The sequence below is a fragment of the Strix uralensis genome, chromosome 7, assembly GCF_047716275.1.
Source record: "Strix uralensis isolate ZFMK-TIS-50842 chromosome 7, bStrUra1, whole genome shotgun sequence".
Classification (NCBI taxonomy): domain Eukaryota; kingdom Metazoa; phylum Chordata; class Aves; order Strigiformes; family Strigidae; genus Strix; species Strix uralensis.
Genome location: NC_133978.1, coordinates 12,109,394 through 12,127,428, shown reverse-complemented (window position 1 = coordinate 12,127,428; position 18,035 = coordinate 12,109,394). Strand labels below are relative to the sequence as shown.

Here is an 18,035-nt window from a genome sequence, read left to right as displayed (position 1 = left end):
TTATTAAATTAATGCATCACAGCACATTCCAGCTAGCAGATTCTATATTTAAGGATTTCTTAGATGAAATTTTAAAGTTGCCCTAAGCACCAGGGGCTCAAGTTCATATACAAATGTCAGGTGAACATTATGTAGGCAGCCTGGAACAAAAAACAAACCAAGACAACAAAAGCACAACCACACACATTTAAAGAAAGAATGGATAATTCCACAGCAGTAAGTTATCTGACACTGCAACTTCTCCTTTGAGACAGAAATGAATGTTCCTCCTTTCTCTTAATCAAAAAAATATTGTACATTCCTAGTTTCCCGAAGAATCTTAGACATTGACCAAAGGTTACATATGACACTGGAAATAATAGTGTCAGCTTCCTTGATGAACCTTTCACTTCAAATAGGCCCTGCACTATGGCTGCATTACAGTATCATAAAAGGTTTCTCACTGGGAAGTTGTTTGCAAAGTTGTTTTAGGGAGAAAAGAAATATTTAAGCTGCCCATATGACCAAGGCACTTGGAACAAATAATCTTAAAGCTGTTACTTAGCTGAAGACACAAAGTCTCACTTTCAGCAGATGCTTGAGGTCAGACCAGAGAGGGAACACAAGGCAAAAAAAGGTTACATGCAAACTGTCACCTGTGGTTTATGCAACAACAAAATAACTGCTATTGAGGATAGATGCACATAAATAGAAGTCACTGGAAATTACTTTTAATATAAAGCAAAACAAAACTGCTTATGATTTGTAGGGTATGATAGTGTGACAGACTAATCTGAACAGCTTTTGTTCATGTCTCTAAAACAAGCATTCAATAAGTAATTCACATTACATGAGTCATCTTTGGTAATACTGTACATTTGTGTCAATCACTTGGTAAACATCAGTTCGGAATATTTAGAGTTAATTCATCATAGCTACAAACTAATTTGAAAGTTGCAGGAGCATCCTCCAACTGTACATCAGCTTGCAAAGGGAAGAGCTCAGACTAGCAAGACCGAAATTACTTCACAGAGTTATGTATCAGAAGTTACAATTCTTTGTCATGTAGCATTACACTAGTTTGTCATTTTGTCTACAGTTAAAGTGGGCTTATAGCCAGCATTATTATAAATTAACAGCAAACTAGCTCCCAAAACAATTTAAGGGAGTAGGATTGAAAGCTAAGAACTTTGATTAAAGCATCATTTTCTAACCCTAAATTATTAAAATACAGAAAAAAGTAATTATTTTAAAAAGACGGATCATTTAGAAAAGAAGTCTTATTCCTTACAATATGATATAAAACTAACATAGAAGAATAAAACAGTGCTACATTAAATAGAGTCAAGATCATTTAGATGGCATGATGCAGGTGCAAAGTTATGTTGTCTATTATATGGCCCAACCACGGATTTTTCCTTGCTTTGATGTGTATTTGAAGGGCACTGAACTTTTCCCACTTAACCTGAAGTGGATTGTCCACACATACTGTGTTAGCACTTAAGAGTCAGCATGTATATACAACTAAAAGCAGCGCAGCTGTCCTACATCCTACAGCTGCGCTCACTCCACTGCAGTGCTGGAACAAGCACAACAGCTGGGATATCTCAGGGAATGCATCATTGTTCTGAGTGGCCTTTTTTTCCCCATTTTATCAGAAGATGGCTCCTCATTACTTTTCCTAGCCATGTGAGAAGGCTCTGTCTGGAATTGTTCTATTTGAATCTCGAGATGTTTTTGAATGGCTAACCCAAGGACTTCTGGATCCACAGATGCCCCATACACTTCCCACGTCATTCCTTCATCATCCCATCTCACTTCACGTACTGGAGATTTTGAGGCCTCCAGGTCTTGCTCCAGGTTCACTTCTGGGAACACGTGTGAGTGACCTTCTGCTGCAGCTGCTGGGCTTGTTGCCACAGATTTGCATTCCATGGTTGGAAGAGTTTGTACCTCAGCATCTCTACGCTCCAGAGCTGGTTTTAGTCCTTTGGTTAAATCATTCATAGAGGTCATAGTCCACATATCCTTAGTTGTCATTACCATGTCTGCACCTTGCTGGCTTCTAAAGGCAACGCAGGCAGTCTTTGTTTCTGGAGGAGCTCCCTCCTGCTGAGCACAGTGTTGAGGATGTTCTCCAGGAATGCTACAGCACTTCAGGACTTTCTTGGCATCCAGGCCTGATTCACTTACCGAAGACACCAGCTTAGGATATGTCAGAATGTCTGAAGTAGAAAAGGAATTAAAATAGCCAGGTGCTGCCTGCTCTTTTCCCGACTCACTAACTGAGCACACCAACTGCGGAAGAAGTTGTATAGATGGTATGGGTAAAGAATGGCAATAGGCAGGGATGGTGGCATCTACCTTCACACAGGGGTCCTGCCTTATATTACAGGGCCCTGCAGAATGGTTATGAACTGACATCACCATGGGGGAGTATGCAGAGCTTGGAATATTACCATAAATCAGACCACCATGAATAATCCCAGTAGCTTGATTGAATATTGTCCTGTTTGAGAAACCACTTCCAGGCAGGTGGGGGCCTAGAACGGCAGTGTGAAATGTTCCAGGATCTGTGTAAACAGTAGTGTTACGTGGAATACCACTGCTGTCAAAGCTATTTGTGGGTACTTTTTGCTCTCTAGGTAGAACTGGAAGATGAGTCACAAGGTTTTGATAGTGAGATGTATTTTCATTTGTTTCTGATCCATATCTCTGTGTTTGGAAAGACATCCTAGCCACTGGTGGACAATGCCTGCAGCTAGAAGAGCTTAGGCTGGACTGAGTAGCACTGGTTTCGATGTAAGTGACATAAGTCTGCTGTTTGCAACTGCAAGTTAGGTCTGAGTGGCTTCTCCGAAGTGAAGTTCCTGATTCTTCCATTTTACACATGCTTTGCTGGTGGACCACACAGGCCGAAGAAACATTCTCAACAGTGCTGCTCTTTACACACATCTTAGTGTCCCCCAATTCCCAGGATGCTGGGGACTGTTCAGCAATAAGAAAATGGTTTGTAGTCTTAGTTCTGCTCTGTGAATTGTCATTGGCTGACTGGTCGCTTATGGTTTGGACCACTGATCCAAGTGCCATCACCCCAGGCTGTGAGAAGGACCCTCCAGGACTCGGCACACTCCTTGCATCACTCTTGTTTCCCAGGGTATGGCAGATGGTGCTACTATGGCTTTTCTTCAGCTCCTGTTTGTTGCTTTGCCTTTCCTCTAAACTTGATTGCCCAGTACAGGCCAGACTTGAGGAGCTCTTCGACAGGGGGTGACTGTTGACATTCAAGAGACTGTGACAAGTAGAACTTATTGAGTCCTGGTAGGAATGAGTGTGGAGCTGGTGGCTGTCAGCTGACATGGCAAACAAGAGTGATCTGCAAGAAATGGTGGAGAAGAAAAAGAAGCAATTTAAAAAGGAAATATACGCACTGGAAACTACGATCTCTATTGACCTTCTGCCTAGGCTTCTTGCTTTTCACAGTTCATAAATACTTTTTAAAAAGCACTGTACTGTAGTCTCTGTGTACTCAGACTGGCAAGTTTTAATTTTTAGTTTCCACAAAGGGTTTTTCCCTGGATTAGATTTGGGCTTTATTGAAATTCTGGTTTTTTTTCCATTTCATAAAACACAACAGGAAGAAAATTCTTCTTGATTTCTACCTTTTAACAATAACAATCTCAACATTTCCAAGTATCATCTCCCCTGAATTTACTGGAGCCATTTTGAGACATCCTGAGGTGTCATATAACTTAAGCAAAGACAGAAGCATTTTTAAACAAGATGGCTTTCTGCCACAGCGTTCATTAAGCCAACGATGTTAACTGTATTGTCAAAACAAAACACTGTTCAGTTTTTAGTCTCTTGACATTGTCAGTTCAGAAGTTACCCAGTCACTGCAGGGGCTTTGAAACATTAGCAAACCCTCAACAAACTCTTCTTTTTCCCCCTATCCTTCCTAACAAGCTTCTTTGGATTTCATTTCACAAGATCACTATTTTAATCAACTGTTTTCCCAGAGTCCACACAAGTGTACAGTAGATGTGGACAAAATTGTTTTGAACACCTCTGGCAGAGGAAACATGACATGAAACCCAAGGAAATGAGCTCTGCCAGGCTTGTGTAGAGTCAGTGCCAGTGTTCCCAGAACAAATAATGCCGGGCAGCTGGGCAGCAAGATACCCAGCTGTCCCCTGACAGGATCAGTGGGCTTTCTATCTTGCACTTCCCACTGGCACAATAAGAGGTGGCAACAAAGAGGGGTTCAGTGAAAGGCTGGAGGTGAAACTTCCCTAGGAACCACTGAGCTGTATGGAAAGTCTGCATCTCAGCACAGTCTGTTAAGGGTACATGCTTCAGTGCATGGTCTGGGCTTCTTGTGCCACTCACCTTTGGGAATCCACCAGTTCACACTGTCTGTGGAAGGTACATACTTACTGCACCAGCAGCAGGGTAAAAACAAAATGAGGAGATCTTTAACCAAAGTATTGTGGTTCTTCTGTCCTTTCTTTAGTGCAATCACTTGCTGCTGATGTTAAACACTTGTTTCTACTGGTTAGTATAGTATCCTATATGGTGTTAACATTTATGTTAGAACGACCACATCTAACAGAAGTTGTAACTGAAGATTTTGTACCTAACCAGATTTAGTGATCCATTTTTGTTGATTGAATCAGATCTTCCACTGATTGACTATGCACATTCCCTTGGCGTCACAGAGGTCTTGCAACATCTGTATAACTAAATTACTTTAATATGCTCATATATCTATCTACACACATACATATGAATACATCTCTCTCCTAAAAGAACCCATTCTGTTGAACAGAAAAATCTAGAGCATCTATTCATTGCTTCCAGGACAAATACTACTGGATATTTTGTTGTGCAGAAGTATAATGGAAGCCACAAGTTCTTGTTTTAGAGAACTTTCCCTCAGGTGCACTCTATACACTCTGCCTCCTACTCCTAAATAAAAATGAACGTGTGGAACAAGAAAGATATGTACATGTGGTGGAAAAATGCACGCTGTAACAGGGAAGTTCGCTCATGACACCAAGAGACCAGTGGCTGTAAGGGCTCACATTCAGACCTCTCAGTGAGAAGCTTTTAATATGTGATCCTTTTAATATGATATTTATGGGCTCAAAGAGCCATCTACCAACATAACTGATAAAGAGCATGCCTTTTGCTCCACCCCCAAACCAACAGCTCTACTGCTGCTCCAGACAGCTATCAGTGCTTACGCTTCTAATTCTGTTTTCGTCGTCACTTTGGCAAGCTTCAGGTTCAATTTTCCCATCACCTGAAATCCACTTGCTTTAGCCACTTTCCATATTGAATTAAATTGTGCAAGACAACATTAAAAAGTAACAATATTTGCAATCACTTCTTTGAGAAGCTTCTCACTGTGGGCTGTGTAGGGACTTGCAATTGGCAGCACTATCCTCTAGCATAAGGGTTTGCTCAAATTTGGTAGGCAGTTTCCCCTCCTTCATATGTGCTTGTCCAGTTTGAAGTTAAACTCATTACAGGCTCCACCTGCACCAAGCCTGCTCTGTATGCTACGCAGCCTCTCTGGCCTGTGGGACTCCACAGATTCAGGTTTCAGATTCCTGGGTTAGAGGCACTGTTGAGTGCAGCTGCAGTCAAAAGCAATCACTTCTTGCCAGGCTGGCTATCAATGTATTTCTGCATGTTTTTCAAAAACCCTCACAAAATCTCACTCAACACTTAGAAGAGAAGCAAGAACCAGGAAAGTGAGTTTTAAACCACTTCAATCAACTCTTCCAGCATGTTATCTATCCTGCAGCCATTTCCACATATGGATATAGTTTGCCACATAGAGTTCGAAGGAGTCAATAGGATTAAACACCAGAGCACAGCTGTCTGCAAGGTGAAGACCTTACAATTAATCTCTTTAAAAGATAACACCTGCAAAGGCTCTCACACACACTGAGATGAAACATTTACTAATGGAAATCCTCAGTCACAATTATGGAATCTCAGGTGGAAAGAAGCTTGAAACATACCCTGTTACAGATGATATACGGCTGTGAAAACTTTGAAGAGCTTTCTCACAAAGTTACAAGGTTCAGATATGTGTATATGCACAGATACCAAGACCTCTATTTGCTTTATGTAGCATTGCTGCAGAAACCTCTGTAACTGGAAGAAGGGATGCAAGCTGAGACTGATTCATCACCTTAATGTGAAGAAACACATTCATATGAACAAAACAGTCTAGATATACTGACATCACTGAAAACAACACCCACTGTGATGTTTGCAATGAAACCTTAGAAGACAACTCTGAAGAAATTTATTTTTGCCCCACCCACATAGACTCCAACTGCAGCTGAAATAAAGACCAAACATGGGTCAATGCTACATATATTACACATATACAAATACATATACATATACATTATAACCAGCAACTATCAACAGCATTTGAGCATCTTTGATCAGATAGACCAGTGTTCCATGCTAGCACAATTGTAACAATTATCCTATGACTTTTGGACCTTAAAAACAATGGGAATAATTACCAGTTAAGTAAAACAGCATATCACCTTTAGGACATAGCTAAGGATGGGGGAAAAAAGGGTAAAAAAGAAAACAAAGCCCCATTCAAACAAGATGAATCAGCTTCCTTTAGAATAATGTACTTTTCGATTGTATTGAAATCCAAAGTTACATTTTCTCAGAGAGCCTGAACACTTCCCCATTTATAGGCCACCTATTGCTTTCCCTCTCCATTTCATGCTCCTTTTCCCCACTGCGGAAAGACCTATGAGCTCTTACACAACCAGCACATTTTGCCCAGCTGGCAGAGGCAGGGCCCTGAGCCAGACTAGCGCACGTGAGCTCTGCGTGGAGGGTGATGGTTGGAGAACAAATCAATGTCTGGCAGACCCGGCCTTTCCTCACCTCTGCTGCAGCCAAATATTAGCACAGCATTGCACAGTAGCCTAACTGAGCATGCAGGTGTGTCACAAACTACATCAGCTTGCTGATTTTCTTTTTTTTTTTTTTTTTAAACTGGCTTAGCTCTCACTACATCAAATCATCAATTCAGCCACACCAATAACTAATGTCAGCACAGGGAAGAAACAGTAGAAACAGTAGACCACTCCCCTCTTCAGAAGCACTAATCTACTAGTGGCATAAACCTAGAGCAAACCTGAACATGCAGTGTCTTTCTACCTAAGACTTTGGAAACGGCATGTAATTCCGTACCCATCTTCCCAAATTCTGTATTTCACATGTGCAATGCTGGCGCTGATTCCCCAGGGTACACAAGATTTTTACGTGTACATATACATCCCTACAGAAAAGACACAACACTGTATGTACACACACTAGAGGTGCTGTATGTCCTACCTGAGTTCATGCAGGCTGCATCCAGCTGGTGACTTCTGAGAAGGGGCAGGAAGCAGAAATGTCTCGATGGTTATACCAACACATATACCAGGGAGGGGCTGGGGGCAGGTACCAAGAATGGTGTGACAAACTTTTTAAAAAAAACCCAAAAAAAAGCCCACAACCCTAAAACACGGAGCCTCTCTAATTCCACAGTCATGCAATGCCATTGTATTTTGTGAATCAGTTAATCAGGAATGGATTACCGACATGAAACATGGACATAAACACAGCTGACTTGGTGGGTACTTAGCGATCTGAAACAACTTTTCTGTGCACATGGGGCGAAGAAGACTGCTTTGCTTAACTTTGCTTTTTAAAAAGTAAATACATAATTTATGGGAAAGTAATTTTATTTAAAAATACCTATTGTAGATTCTGAGTTGATCTGAGATATTTTCTTTTGGAAATTCAAAGGAAATCTGCACCTGAATACACAAACAAGACAGCATGAACTTTGAGGCAGATACCCTGCTATGAATATATAGAAAATTGTTAGACAAGCAGAGAAAGGATTAGGATAGAAATGGAATTAACATCCACTATTTTTGGCTTAGCTTCAGATAGCTTATGAGGGGATCTAGGCTGCTTTCATTAATTCCACTAAACTACTTTAAAGCAACAAATGTGTATTTTGCTATGACTTATGATTAAAGTTGTGACCTATTTAATGCACTAATAAATTTAGTCTTAGAATATTAAATATCATGTATGTTATCAGTTGAAAGACATTCACTGGTAAATTAGCTATAATTTCAAAATTCCTCAGTATTTTTGTATTCCATGCATGTACTTTTAATTACAACTTTGACAACAAACACAAGTGGATATGAAGTGGAATAATTCCTTATAATCATGTCAATATATAGACCAAGCTTTCATGTAACATAATAATACCACATGATATTTCAATATGATCGTATTTAGCTCCTGCATTATGTATTTGCTTTCTTCCCTCCATTGGCAGGCTTCAAAAGAGAGATATGATAAACAAGACATCCAGAAAACAAATAGAGTTTTCATAATGAGTATAATAATGTGGGATATTAACATCAGACAATGTGTTAATAACAAAAGAAATCCAGCCATGCTTGCCTTTCCTCCAACAAGCAGAGAAAGAAACTACAAAATGCCATAAAAGTAACACAGCTGCTGGATCCTTTATCCCAGGAAAGGATTTTGTGAGCACTGTTTCAAGAAAAAATCTGCACCACAACTTAGCAAGTTACACAACACTGACTATGCTCTTTCATAAGTACTCTGTTACTACAGTAACTAAACATATTGGGATGCAGTGTGAATTGCCTAACACATTAAACAATATAAAAGTTAGTTGCAGAATTTGGGAAGAGACAAAGAAAACTTCCATTTAAAATTTAATACTATTTACTAGCAAAATAAATGCAATGCCAGAGACTTCTCTAAGTTATCCACAGTTTATTTTTGCTTTATATAACTGTGATGGTCAAACCACAAATCAGCAACACTTGTAATAGTGACTGCAGGCTGTTTCACCCTTCACTCTGCTGATGATAAAATAAAAAAAAGTTGGTGTTTTTTTCACGTATTTCATTTTAGGCTTTCAAAACCAGCGTCTGACTGCAAAATGACAAAAATCAGAGCCAGTTTCAGAGGTGAGAGCATTAATATGTAAGTGTGGAATCTGGAAGAGTTTGGTGCTTTGATCCAGTTTTTGGATAACTGTTAATTTCGCGTACTGACCAGGACCCTCCATGGTGAGCACTAGGACTTTTAGAGAAGACATACAGAGTCAGGGTGTTGCAGGGTTTCTGCCCAGAATTCGCTCCTTCAGGTGCATTATTCTGGCCCCGCTGTGCGTCAGCAGTTGGTAATCTGTACAATAATCAGCTCCATAAGACAAATACAGAATTTCTGCAATAGCACCAAACTCCAAGAAAAACACATGTATGTTTTATACAAGGAGAACAGTGTGATTTAATTAACTTACAAGATTTACTTGAATAGAAGGCTGCTATATGTAGGTTCTTAACACTATTTAATCTTATTACAAACACTATGGGTATAAATTTGAAAAGGCAAGAAAAGTTCATGGTTAAAATGACAGAACTTTAATTACAATCTAAAGGGCAGCCGTTACTTAGCCATAAATACTACTGACACTTGCCTGGGACACAAGACAGCACATACAGAAATACCTTAATTTCTGCCTGAACAGCCAAGTTACCTTGGGTACCAGAAGCAGTGCAGCATATTCACACTGTGTTCTCTTCAGGACTGGTATTTTAAGCAATGTGTCTTCCTTATTGGTAACTACAACTGAACTTCTAAGATAGATGCTTACCATGGTAAAATGACATAAAAAGGAACATCACCTAATATGACATTAATTTATTTTAGAGCTGTACTCATTTTAGAGAGGCTCATACCACCAAAATTTAAAAAAAAAAAAAAAAAGTCTGGTCGTGTCTAAAAATTTGTCCCTGCTTGCCCACATTGAGAATTACTGGTAACTTGCACAAGATAAGATCTGTTTTGCACTTACACAAAGACTGACATACTAGTATTATGAGACCTGAGGGCTTCTCCCTAACTGCACTCCCCTGAAAGAAATAGTCCATTAACAGTAATCACTAACATCTACTGTTGGGTGGGGGGAGTCAAACCACTTGAAAGGCATTGGCAAAACAGGATTAGCCACGGTAAAAAGATTAGAGATTCAAGTGTCTGGGATTAGGGTTTTTTTGGTGTTCTTAATTGTTATTTTATTTTGGTGAGGTATAAAGGAAAGGAAGAAATAGAGGAGTTACAGCAGGGGAAAAGGTATCATGCACCCATCAGGGAATTTCAAGGAATTTCTCTAAATTCTGTAAATACAGTTGTATCAATGCAACTAGGTTAATATAGAAACAGGTTGAGACCCCAATTACTTAACCTTTAACCTTTAATCCATCATCTTCCTTTAGGCTTTCCATTTTGGAACAGCACTATAAATTAACCATGTCTTGTTCAGTTCAATCTGCTAATGCTCTCTTGCAAATATTTTGGGTCATCTTATATTTCCAAGTGTCAGACAGAGCTACAGGATAGATGGATCTGGCCATCTACAAATACCATCAGATGCACACAGAGACAAGTGCATACTGTGTATGCAAATGAATGGGGTTATTTTTCACTTCTGCACCACTAGAAGCACCGGTGACAGTGGTGCATGTCACCAGAACCATTATTCACTTGTAGGAAGAGGAAGAGGAGTACATTAGACAGGCTAGGAAACACGAGAGCAGAAGGGTTATGACACTCAGTGTGCAGCATAGCAAAAGCATACATCGTGTGTGTTTTACCTACATATAAACTGAGTAGTCACAGTTTTACTTTCATTTGTTAATCATCACTTTGTCTATCAGACTTTTCTAAAAGACTTTGTCTTTTGCCCATCTGAAGCTGAGCACACTGGATAGGCATCTCTCTGCATTGATGGGCAACAAGATGAAAAGGAAAGAGTCCCCTTTTTACTGAGTAGTAATGAACCTCAGCTATCTCTTCACTGAGGACCCAAGCAGAGACCTCTTTGTCCAAACACTGAAGTTATCATGGGTAGCCTTGTCACTACTGACCTCACCAGGGGATAATAAAATAGTTGTCACATCAGAAAGTGAATAGATTCAAACATTTGCTGATACGTTCACCTCAAGGCAGAATGACAAGGCCATTATGTCCACAGTTATCCCAACAGCATAAGAAAAGTCATGCAAGAGGATGAGCACTTGCTTTTAAGAAATAGCAGGGACAGCCCACAGCCCTGGTAGAGTCTGAGCCAGGAAGGAAGAGCTGGGAACTCTAAATTCTAAAATTAAAAAGACTAAAATGAGAGTGCCATGAGAGAAGAGCCTGACAAGTATGAACCAATATTTTAATGACAACTTTAATTGAATTCCCAGGAAGGAGAATTCACACAGGGCTGTAAATAAACTATTGGGAAATGAGAGGGGTGTACTCCATCACAAGGGAGGCATGTGTTGGGATGTAGTCCTGACACCACCACATGATGCACTGGGCAACTACGCATCCTCTTTGCCACCTTTCTTTATTTAATCATCTGTCCCAGAAGTGACTTCGAAGATCTCTTAGGATTTTGATCTTTTTTTAGAAGAAATTTATAACAGTACTCCCACAACCTCCATGTGCACATAGACCGACCTCAGTGTACAAGTCTACAATCACAGAATCACAGAATGGTTTGGGTTGGAAGGGACCTTAAAGACCATCTAGTCCCAACCCCCTGCCATGGGCAGGGACACCTTCCACTAGACCAGGTTGCTCAAAGCCCCGTCCAACCTGGCCTTGAACACTGCTGGGGAGGGGGCAGCCACAGCTTCTCTGGGCAACCTGTGCCAGTGTCTCACCACCCTCACAGTGAGGAACTTCTTCCTTATATCTAATCTAAATCTACCCTCTCTCAGCTTAAAACCATTACCCCCATCCTATCCCTACACTCCCTGATAAAGAGTCCCTCCCCACCTTTCCTGTAGGCCCCTTTTATATATATGTATACCTGACAGAGATAAAATATGAGATCTTGTACAGTCATACTTGATGTTCACTGTTAGTATTTGACAGCTCACTTCTTTAAAACTCATCTGTTCAGTCAGGAGAATTAAAATTTTTTCATTACAAATGAAAAATGCTGATATGGTCATGTAATCAGCTGTTTTCAGCAGCTAGGTCTTTAACAAAAAATCTATCCCATCAAATATTATGACAGCAGGCAACACTGACCTAGAATCATGCTTACAGTGAACAGTGTGTGCCTACAGAAGTGGTACATTAATATAATTGCCTTTCTGGTTTAAGCAGAACAGAACTATGCAAAGAAACTGTTAATTCAGCTGCCAGGTTTGTGCTGTTAAGAATTGCTGGCTACTGATATCCACTGGCAGTACAAAAGTCCTGTGAGAAAAACATTTCACAGTTTCTTTAGGAATTAATCTTTAATGCACAAAATTTGCAGTGACATATCTACACTTGGATTTATTTCAGAGAGACAGCACTAGTGAACCTTCTCCTCTTCACAGCAGAGGATCAAATCCTATTCCCTCACATGTACCAGTGTGGAGGGGACAGGGTCAGTCTGGTATTGAATGACTCATCCTCCTCAAAGCTCCTTTTTTGGGTCCACTCTTCAGTCCTGAACAGACTACCCCCAAAGCAAACCCACTGATCTGGAACTCTGCAAGAACACATGGCTATAGCTTGCTCAGCAAGCCTCTACACATCAGAGGCCCAAGCCTGCAAACTATGTGAATCACAGTTGCTTGTGAAAGCATCACGAACTTAAAAATCATACAGAAAACCAAAAGCCCACTTACAACCTGCTTCCAATCTTACAGCAAGGGAGTACAGCTGCATATTATTAATGCAATTTTCCCAGGAGGCCAGCAGTTTGCACATCCAACAAACTCCAACTAATCTGGCTAAGTGATTAAAATATCTACTTATAAATTCATGTGTTTTAGTAGAAAATATTCAAATCATCATATTTGCTGTTTGCTTGAAAGCTTAATAGCAACAGTTAGAGGGAAGATATGAACTCAGCTTGGCTTAGCCTCCCTGCCCTATGGATATCCTAGCTTTAACTTTAGGATTCAGCACTGTAGTTAGTTACTTTTGAATACAAGGGCAATGAGATATTCCACCCTGACAAGTGAAGGTGCACCTGACACCTAAAGCTCTGTCACACAATCTGTGGGAGCCAATGGACAGTTGGTGTGTATGTGCTCTGTGCTGACTGGAAGGAGGTGGCCAAAGGTGCAGAGCTGAGCCTCTGTCTAACACGCCCAGCCTCCCAGAAATTCTCACCCACTTGGGCTCAGTGTTATGCTGACAGAGATCAAAGCTTTATAACTAGATAAGTGTCAGACAAAGCAAGCTCAAATCGGCCTTAAAAAATACTGCCTAGATACAGCCACAAGTACAGCAGCTTTTCATGTTCACACATCATCCTTAATAGAAGGATGCCAATTCCTATAGTGGCATCAAAGAGGAATGATGGTGACACAAACAAAAGTAACAGTAATCTGAAGCCCTCCAAACATCTCTGTTAGGATAAAGGAAGACAATATTTACAGGCTGAAAGATGCCCCAGCAAAACAATCAAAGATGGTTCATTCTTCTACATGTAATAGTTAAATGTCCTTCCTGCCTAAAAAAACCCTGGCAACTTATCTAGCAAGATCTAGTAATTTACCCTCATTTCTTATTCCCTTACTTTCCCCCTGTGATTGAACACTACAAAAAAAAATCCATTTAATTCTTTATTTAAATGACAGTGTTTATGAACTGTACACAAAACATTGGAGAAAAGAAAAATTCAAAAAGGTAATCATCTACCTCCAGAAGCTGCCCTCAGCAGTGATAGGGAAAAGACTGACTTCTAGATTGTAGACTGACAGAAAACTGACTTCTAGATTATAAAAAACAATTGCTCAATAATGAGAAAGAGGAAACAATTGCCTTCTAATTCTGTCTCTGCTCACTAACATACTGTATGACCTCGAGCAAGTCATTCACTTTGTGACTCAGTTTATTCATCTGTGACTCGGGGATTAGATGCAGAAGCCCCTGATGTAGGTAGTTAAAGGCTTAATTCATGATTGCATGGCACTCTGAAATCCCAGAATAAAAGATATTAAATATAAGACATTGAGAAGAATGTATTCTGGCCCTTCTTTTGTAATATTTGGTTTGAAAGAAATAGAGCGTCTCTACATGAAATTCTTGTTGGACTTGCAGAAAACTCATCTTACCGGTAAAGTTCAGACACTATTCATGTCTCAGAAGCATCTGTTTAAAGCATCCCCTCCTCCAGCATCCCAGCATCAAGTGAGGATGAGTAACCTTAAGGATTTCAAATACATAAATCCATTATTAATAGAATTTCTCAAATTAGGTGTCATATATATATATAATGTATATATACTATGCATGCTAATGATGTGCATACTGTATATGCATGGTATATTAAGTAGCAATGATTTATTATAAGTAGATTCATTATACCTTTATAAGCAGAACTGTCACAACTGCAGACCATGTTGTCCTGCAGTGTTGCATTCACTCACAAGTTTTATTTACTATGATGAACTTTTAATGAAAATCTCATGTCAGAGAGATTCTGTAACAAACATAAGTCCTTGGTTCACACTGCAAGCTGTCTTTTATATATCTTCATTTATATCTTTAAGCTGAAAAACAACTTGCACTCTCTATCCAGAGGGATAAGTGGTGCTACACACAAATAGTCAAGTGAGTATTGAAAAGGACTAAAAAGCCAACTATCTAACTGTGTTTCATAGTGTTGCTAAAAGTTCCCAATGTCCAACTGCAGTATAAGCTAGTTTTGAAACTGTATAAACAAAGAACATAGGAAGAACTAGGAAGAATAAGTTTCCCTTCCAAACTTGATATTTCGTTATAAATAACAGTTATTATGTCAAAGTGCGGTGTCTCTTTCTCTCAAAAGCAACTGTCCCAGTTACTCTGTGGTCTAATCTGACCTATGTGGGAAACTATTTTCTAGTTTTGAGAAAACATCTGAAAGTGATGAAAGGGAGCATCTCTCTACTCTGTCAGGACTGAGAGAAGAAAAACATTAGAGGTTGGCTAGAGGAGAGCCCATGCTCACAAGATGCTATTCAAAGCTCGTTTGACACCAGAGACCTTAATGAGAGAAAAAACAAGACACAGTGAAGCAGCAGACTAAAGCTTGCAAATGTTTAGTCAAATCTGAGTGCATGAACTTCCTCAAGAACTTATGTTCACACCCTGCTGTATGTAAACAAGCAAGTTTCCCCTCCTCTTGGTTAATCTCAACCATAAAATGATCTGCAAGTCTCTACTTCCATATTAACATTTAATAATGTCAGAAACACAAATTATTGAGATATAAATTTGGAACAACTCAAGAGCTGCAAGACAATGAAGGTTCCTGTCATCTCTAGCGTAGAGGAAGATCCCACCTGTATAACATGGGCAGCTAGAGGATAACTCTTTAAGCATCTGCTCTTAACTGCTAGCAACAAGATACTAATAATAAAGAATTAAATTTCTGTTACAGGAATTCTTGGCTTTTCAAACATTGGTTTGACCATAGTCAAGACCCAAGTGGACAAAACCCTAAGAAATCTGATCTGACCTCATAGCTGTCTCTGCTTTGAGCAGGAGGTTGGAATAGATGAGTTCCCAAGGTCCCTTCCAAACTGAATGATTCAATTATTTATTTTTTTAATTGTTTTTACAATTTTGTGCTTTTATCTGTCATTACCAATGAGAAGTTTCCCTATAGCTTCTCATCCCGAGCCTCAAAAGAAGCTGGAATGTGCAACCATTTTGCAATATTAAACCATTTGTTTAACTGATTATTGGAACCTGTACCTTTTACTGAAACAAGATAAACCAGGAATGACTTTTGAAAGGAACCACAAAAGTGATCCCTGTATTCTACAGGTAAGATAATACATACAAAGGAGGCAGTAGAACTGCAAAAATTTCTTTCCAATATTAACAACTTTCTTGTTACTAAATCAACAAAAGAACTCCACCCCTTCCACAGTTCAGAGGCCATAGAGAACCAAATAAAACTGCTGAAACAAGATGTATCTTTTTCCTTGACATTTCAAAACTCACTTATCCACCCTGTTCAGACATAAACACAAAATGTTCCTATCAGATTCTTTGCAGAAAGCAATAAAATAATTTGAAAAGTCTAAAAAAATTCCTGTTTAGAAGAGTTAGGGTGGCTTTGTGTATTCATCATCTCTCTAGTTTCCATGTCAGGTTTGCTTAGTTTGAGCTGAAAAGGAAGCTGGATCTTTCAATTCATCTCAGATGAACCGGGTTCTGTCAGTCTTATGCACTGTTGACTAGAGTAAAGCAAATGGAGATAGTACAACTGCTCAATCCCATTAACATTCATTTGCACACTCAGGTGTGCCCTTGATAAAGCTTAGTTAGAAAATACTCTGCAGATAGAGAAATACTCCTGCTCCTTTCTCTGTTTTGTATTAAATCCACACTGCACAAGAGTTAAGCCATAATTTTGGACTACATACTACTTTAAAGATGCACACAGGGACAGGCCAGTTTTAAGGTGATCTTTCTTATGATGCTTTTTTGGTGCAGAATGACACTTGGATATAACTCACGTGCTTAATGCTCACACTCAACATCACACTAGCAAAGACCTGGCTGATGTCAACTTCATTTAGTTAGCCTGTCCCTATTCCCATGCTCTGAGTATATACACCTAAGCAGCCCCAAAGTGATTTTTTGTGATTTCTGTTGCTAAAGATCATTTCTCTCAGTGGAACTTTATTCAGAAGAACTTTAACAGCTTTTGTAAAGGAAAGAGACCACCTTCCTCCCCACCATCCACTAGGAATCAGAGGATACTCCTAAAGGACAGTTCTTAAGATCCATATGAACTATCAGCTGCATACCTTTAGATTAATTCAATAGTTATAATGCATCCGTAAGAAATATAGCATCAAATGATCTTAACCAGAGAATGGCTCATTTAGAGCCATCTTAACCAGAGAATGGCTCTGTCAGTTCACTGCCTTCTCATTCTATCCCTTGTGCAGATATTCTTGACCACTGTACTCCAACATTTATTTTCATTTTCCCCCTCTTTTTCTTTTACAGAAAAGATCTCACTCTTGCCACTGAAACACCCACGATCCTCCCCCCAAGTCAAAAAAAGACTATTAAGAGTTTGGATGATTCAGATCTTCCAGAATTTTAATAGCCCAAAGAGAAGAGTTTTCAGATATGATACTGTATATGCATACAGCTTTACAGTTTACACAAGTTAAAAAACTCTTCCTATGGTACAATGAAACTGCAAGAATTAATCAAAAGGCCAGTGCCCACAAACCTTCTGGTACTGCTCACGGTCAGAGGAAATGGGAAAAAAAGAAGTGCAAGGCTGACAAGGAAAGTAAAGTGTAACTTATAGGTTGGATCAGTGGGCCAACATTAACGGGATGAGCTTCAACAAGGCCAAGTGCCAGGTCCTGCACTTGGGCTACAACAACCTCATGCATCGCTACAGGCTTGGGGAAGTGTGGCTGGAGAGCTGTGTGGAAGAAAAGGATCTGGGGGTTCTAATTGACAAGCAGCTGAACATGTGCCCAGGTGGCCAAGAAAGCCAACGGCATCCTGGCTTGTATTAGAAATAGTGTGACCAGCAGAAGTAGGGAGGTGATAGTCCCCCTGTACTCTGCCCTGGTGAGGCCACACCTTGAGTATTATGTCCAGTTTTGGGCACCTCAATACAAGAGAGATATCGAGGTGCTGGAGCGAGTGCAGAGGAGGGCAACGAAGCTGGTGAAGGGCCTGGAGAACAAATCCTATGAGGAGCGATTGAAGGAGCTGGGGCTGTTCAGTTTGAGGAAGAGAAGGCTGAGGGGAGACCTCATCACTCTCTACACCTACCTGAAAGGACATTGTAGAGAGGTTGGTGCTGGTCTCTTCTCACAGGTGATTAGTGACAGAACAAGGGGGAACAGCTTTAAATTCCAACAGGGGAGGTTTAGACTGGACATTAGGAAAGAATTTTTCACAGAAAGAGTGGTCAGACAGTGGAATAGGCT

The 18,035-nt window shown here is 39.9% G+C and overlaps 1 protein-coding gene across 6 annotated transcripts in view; it reads right to left on the bottom strand.

The window, feature by feature from the left end:
- Positions 1-694: 694 nt before the first annotated feature.
- GPRIN2 (G protein regulated inducer of neurite outgrowth 2) overlaps positions 695-18,035 on the bottom strand; it is a 28,991-nt gene continuing 11,650 nt past the window's right edge. For 3 of the 6 annotated variants that reach the window (XM_074873984.1, XM_074873983.1, XM_074873985.1), the window contains exons 2-3: positions 14,190-14,280; positions 695-3,355 (exon numbers count right to left, since the gene is read on the bottom strand). In XM_074873984.1, the coding sequence (XP_074730085.1) occupies positions 1,543-3,339 (1,797 nt within the window). In that variant the 5' untranslated portion in view covers positions 3,340-3,355; positions 14,190-14,280 and the 3' untranslated portion in view covers positions 695-1,542. Of the gene's footprint in view, positions 3,356-4,368; positions 4,416-6,011; positions 6,104-7,770; positions 7,833-14,189; positions 14,281-18,035 lie in introns of those variants that run through there. The other 3 variants (XM_074873986.1, XM_074873988.1, XM_074873989.1) reach the window with 3 other exon arrangements.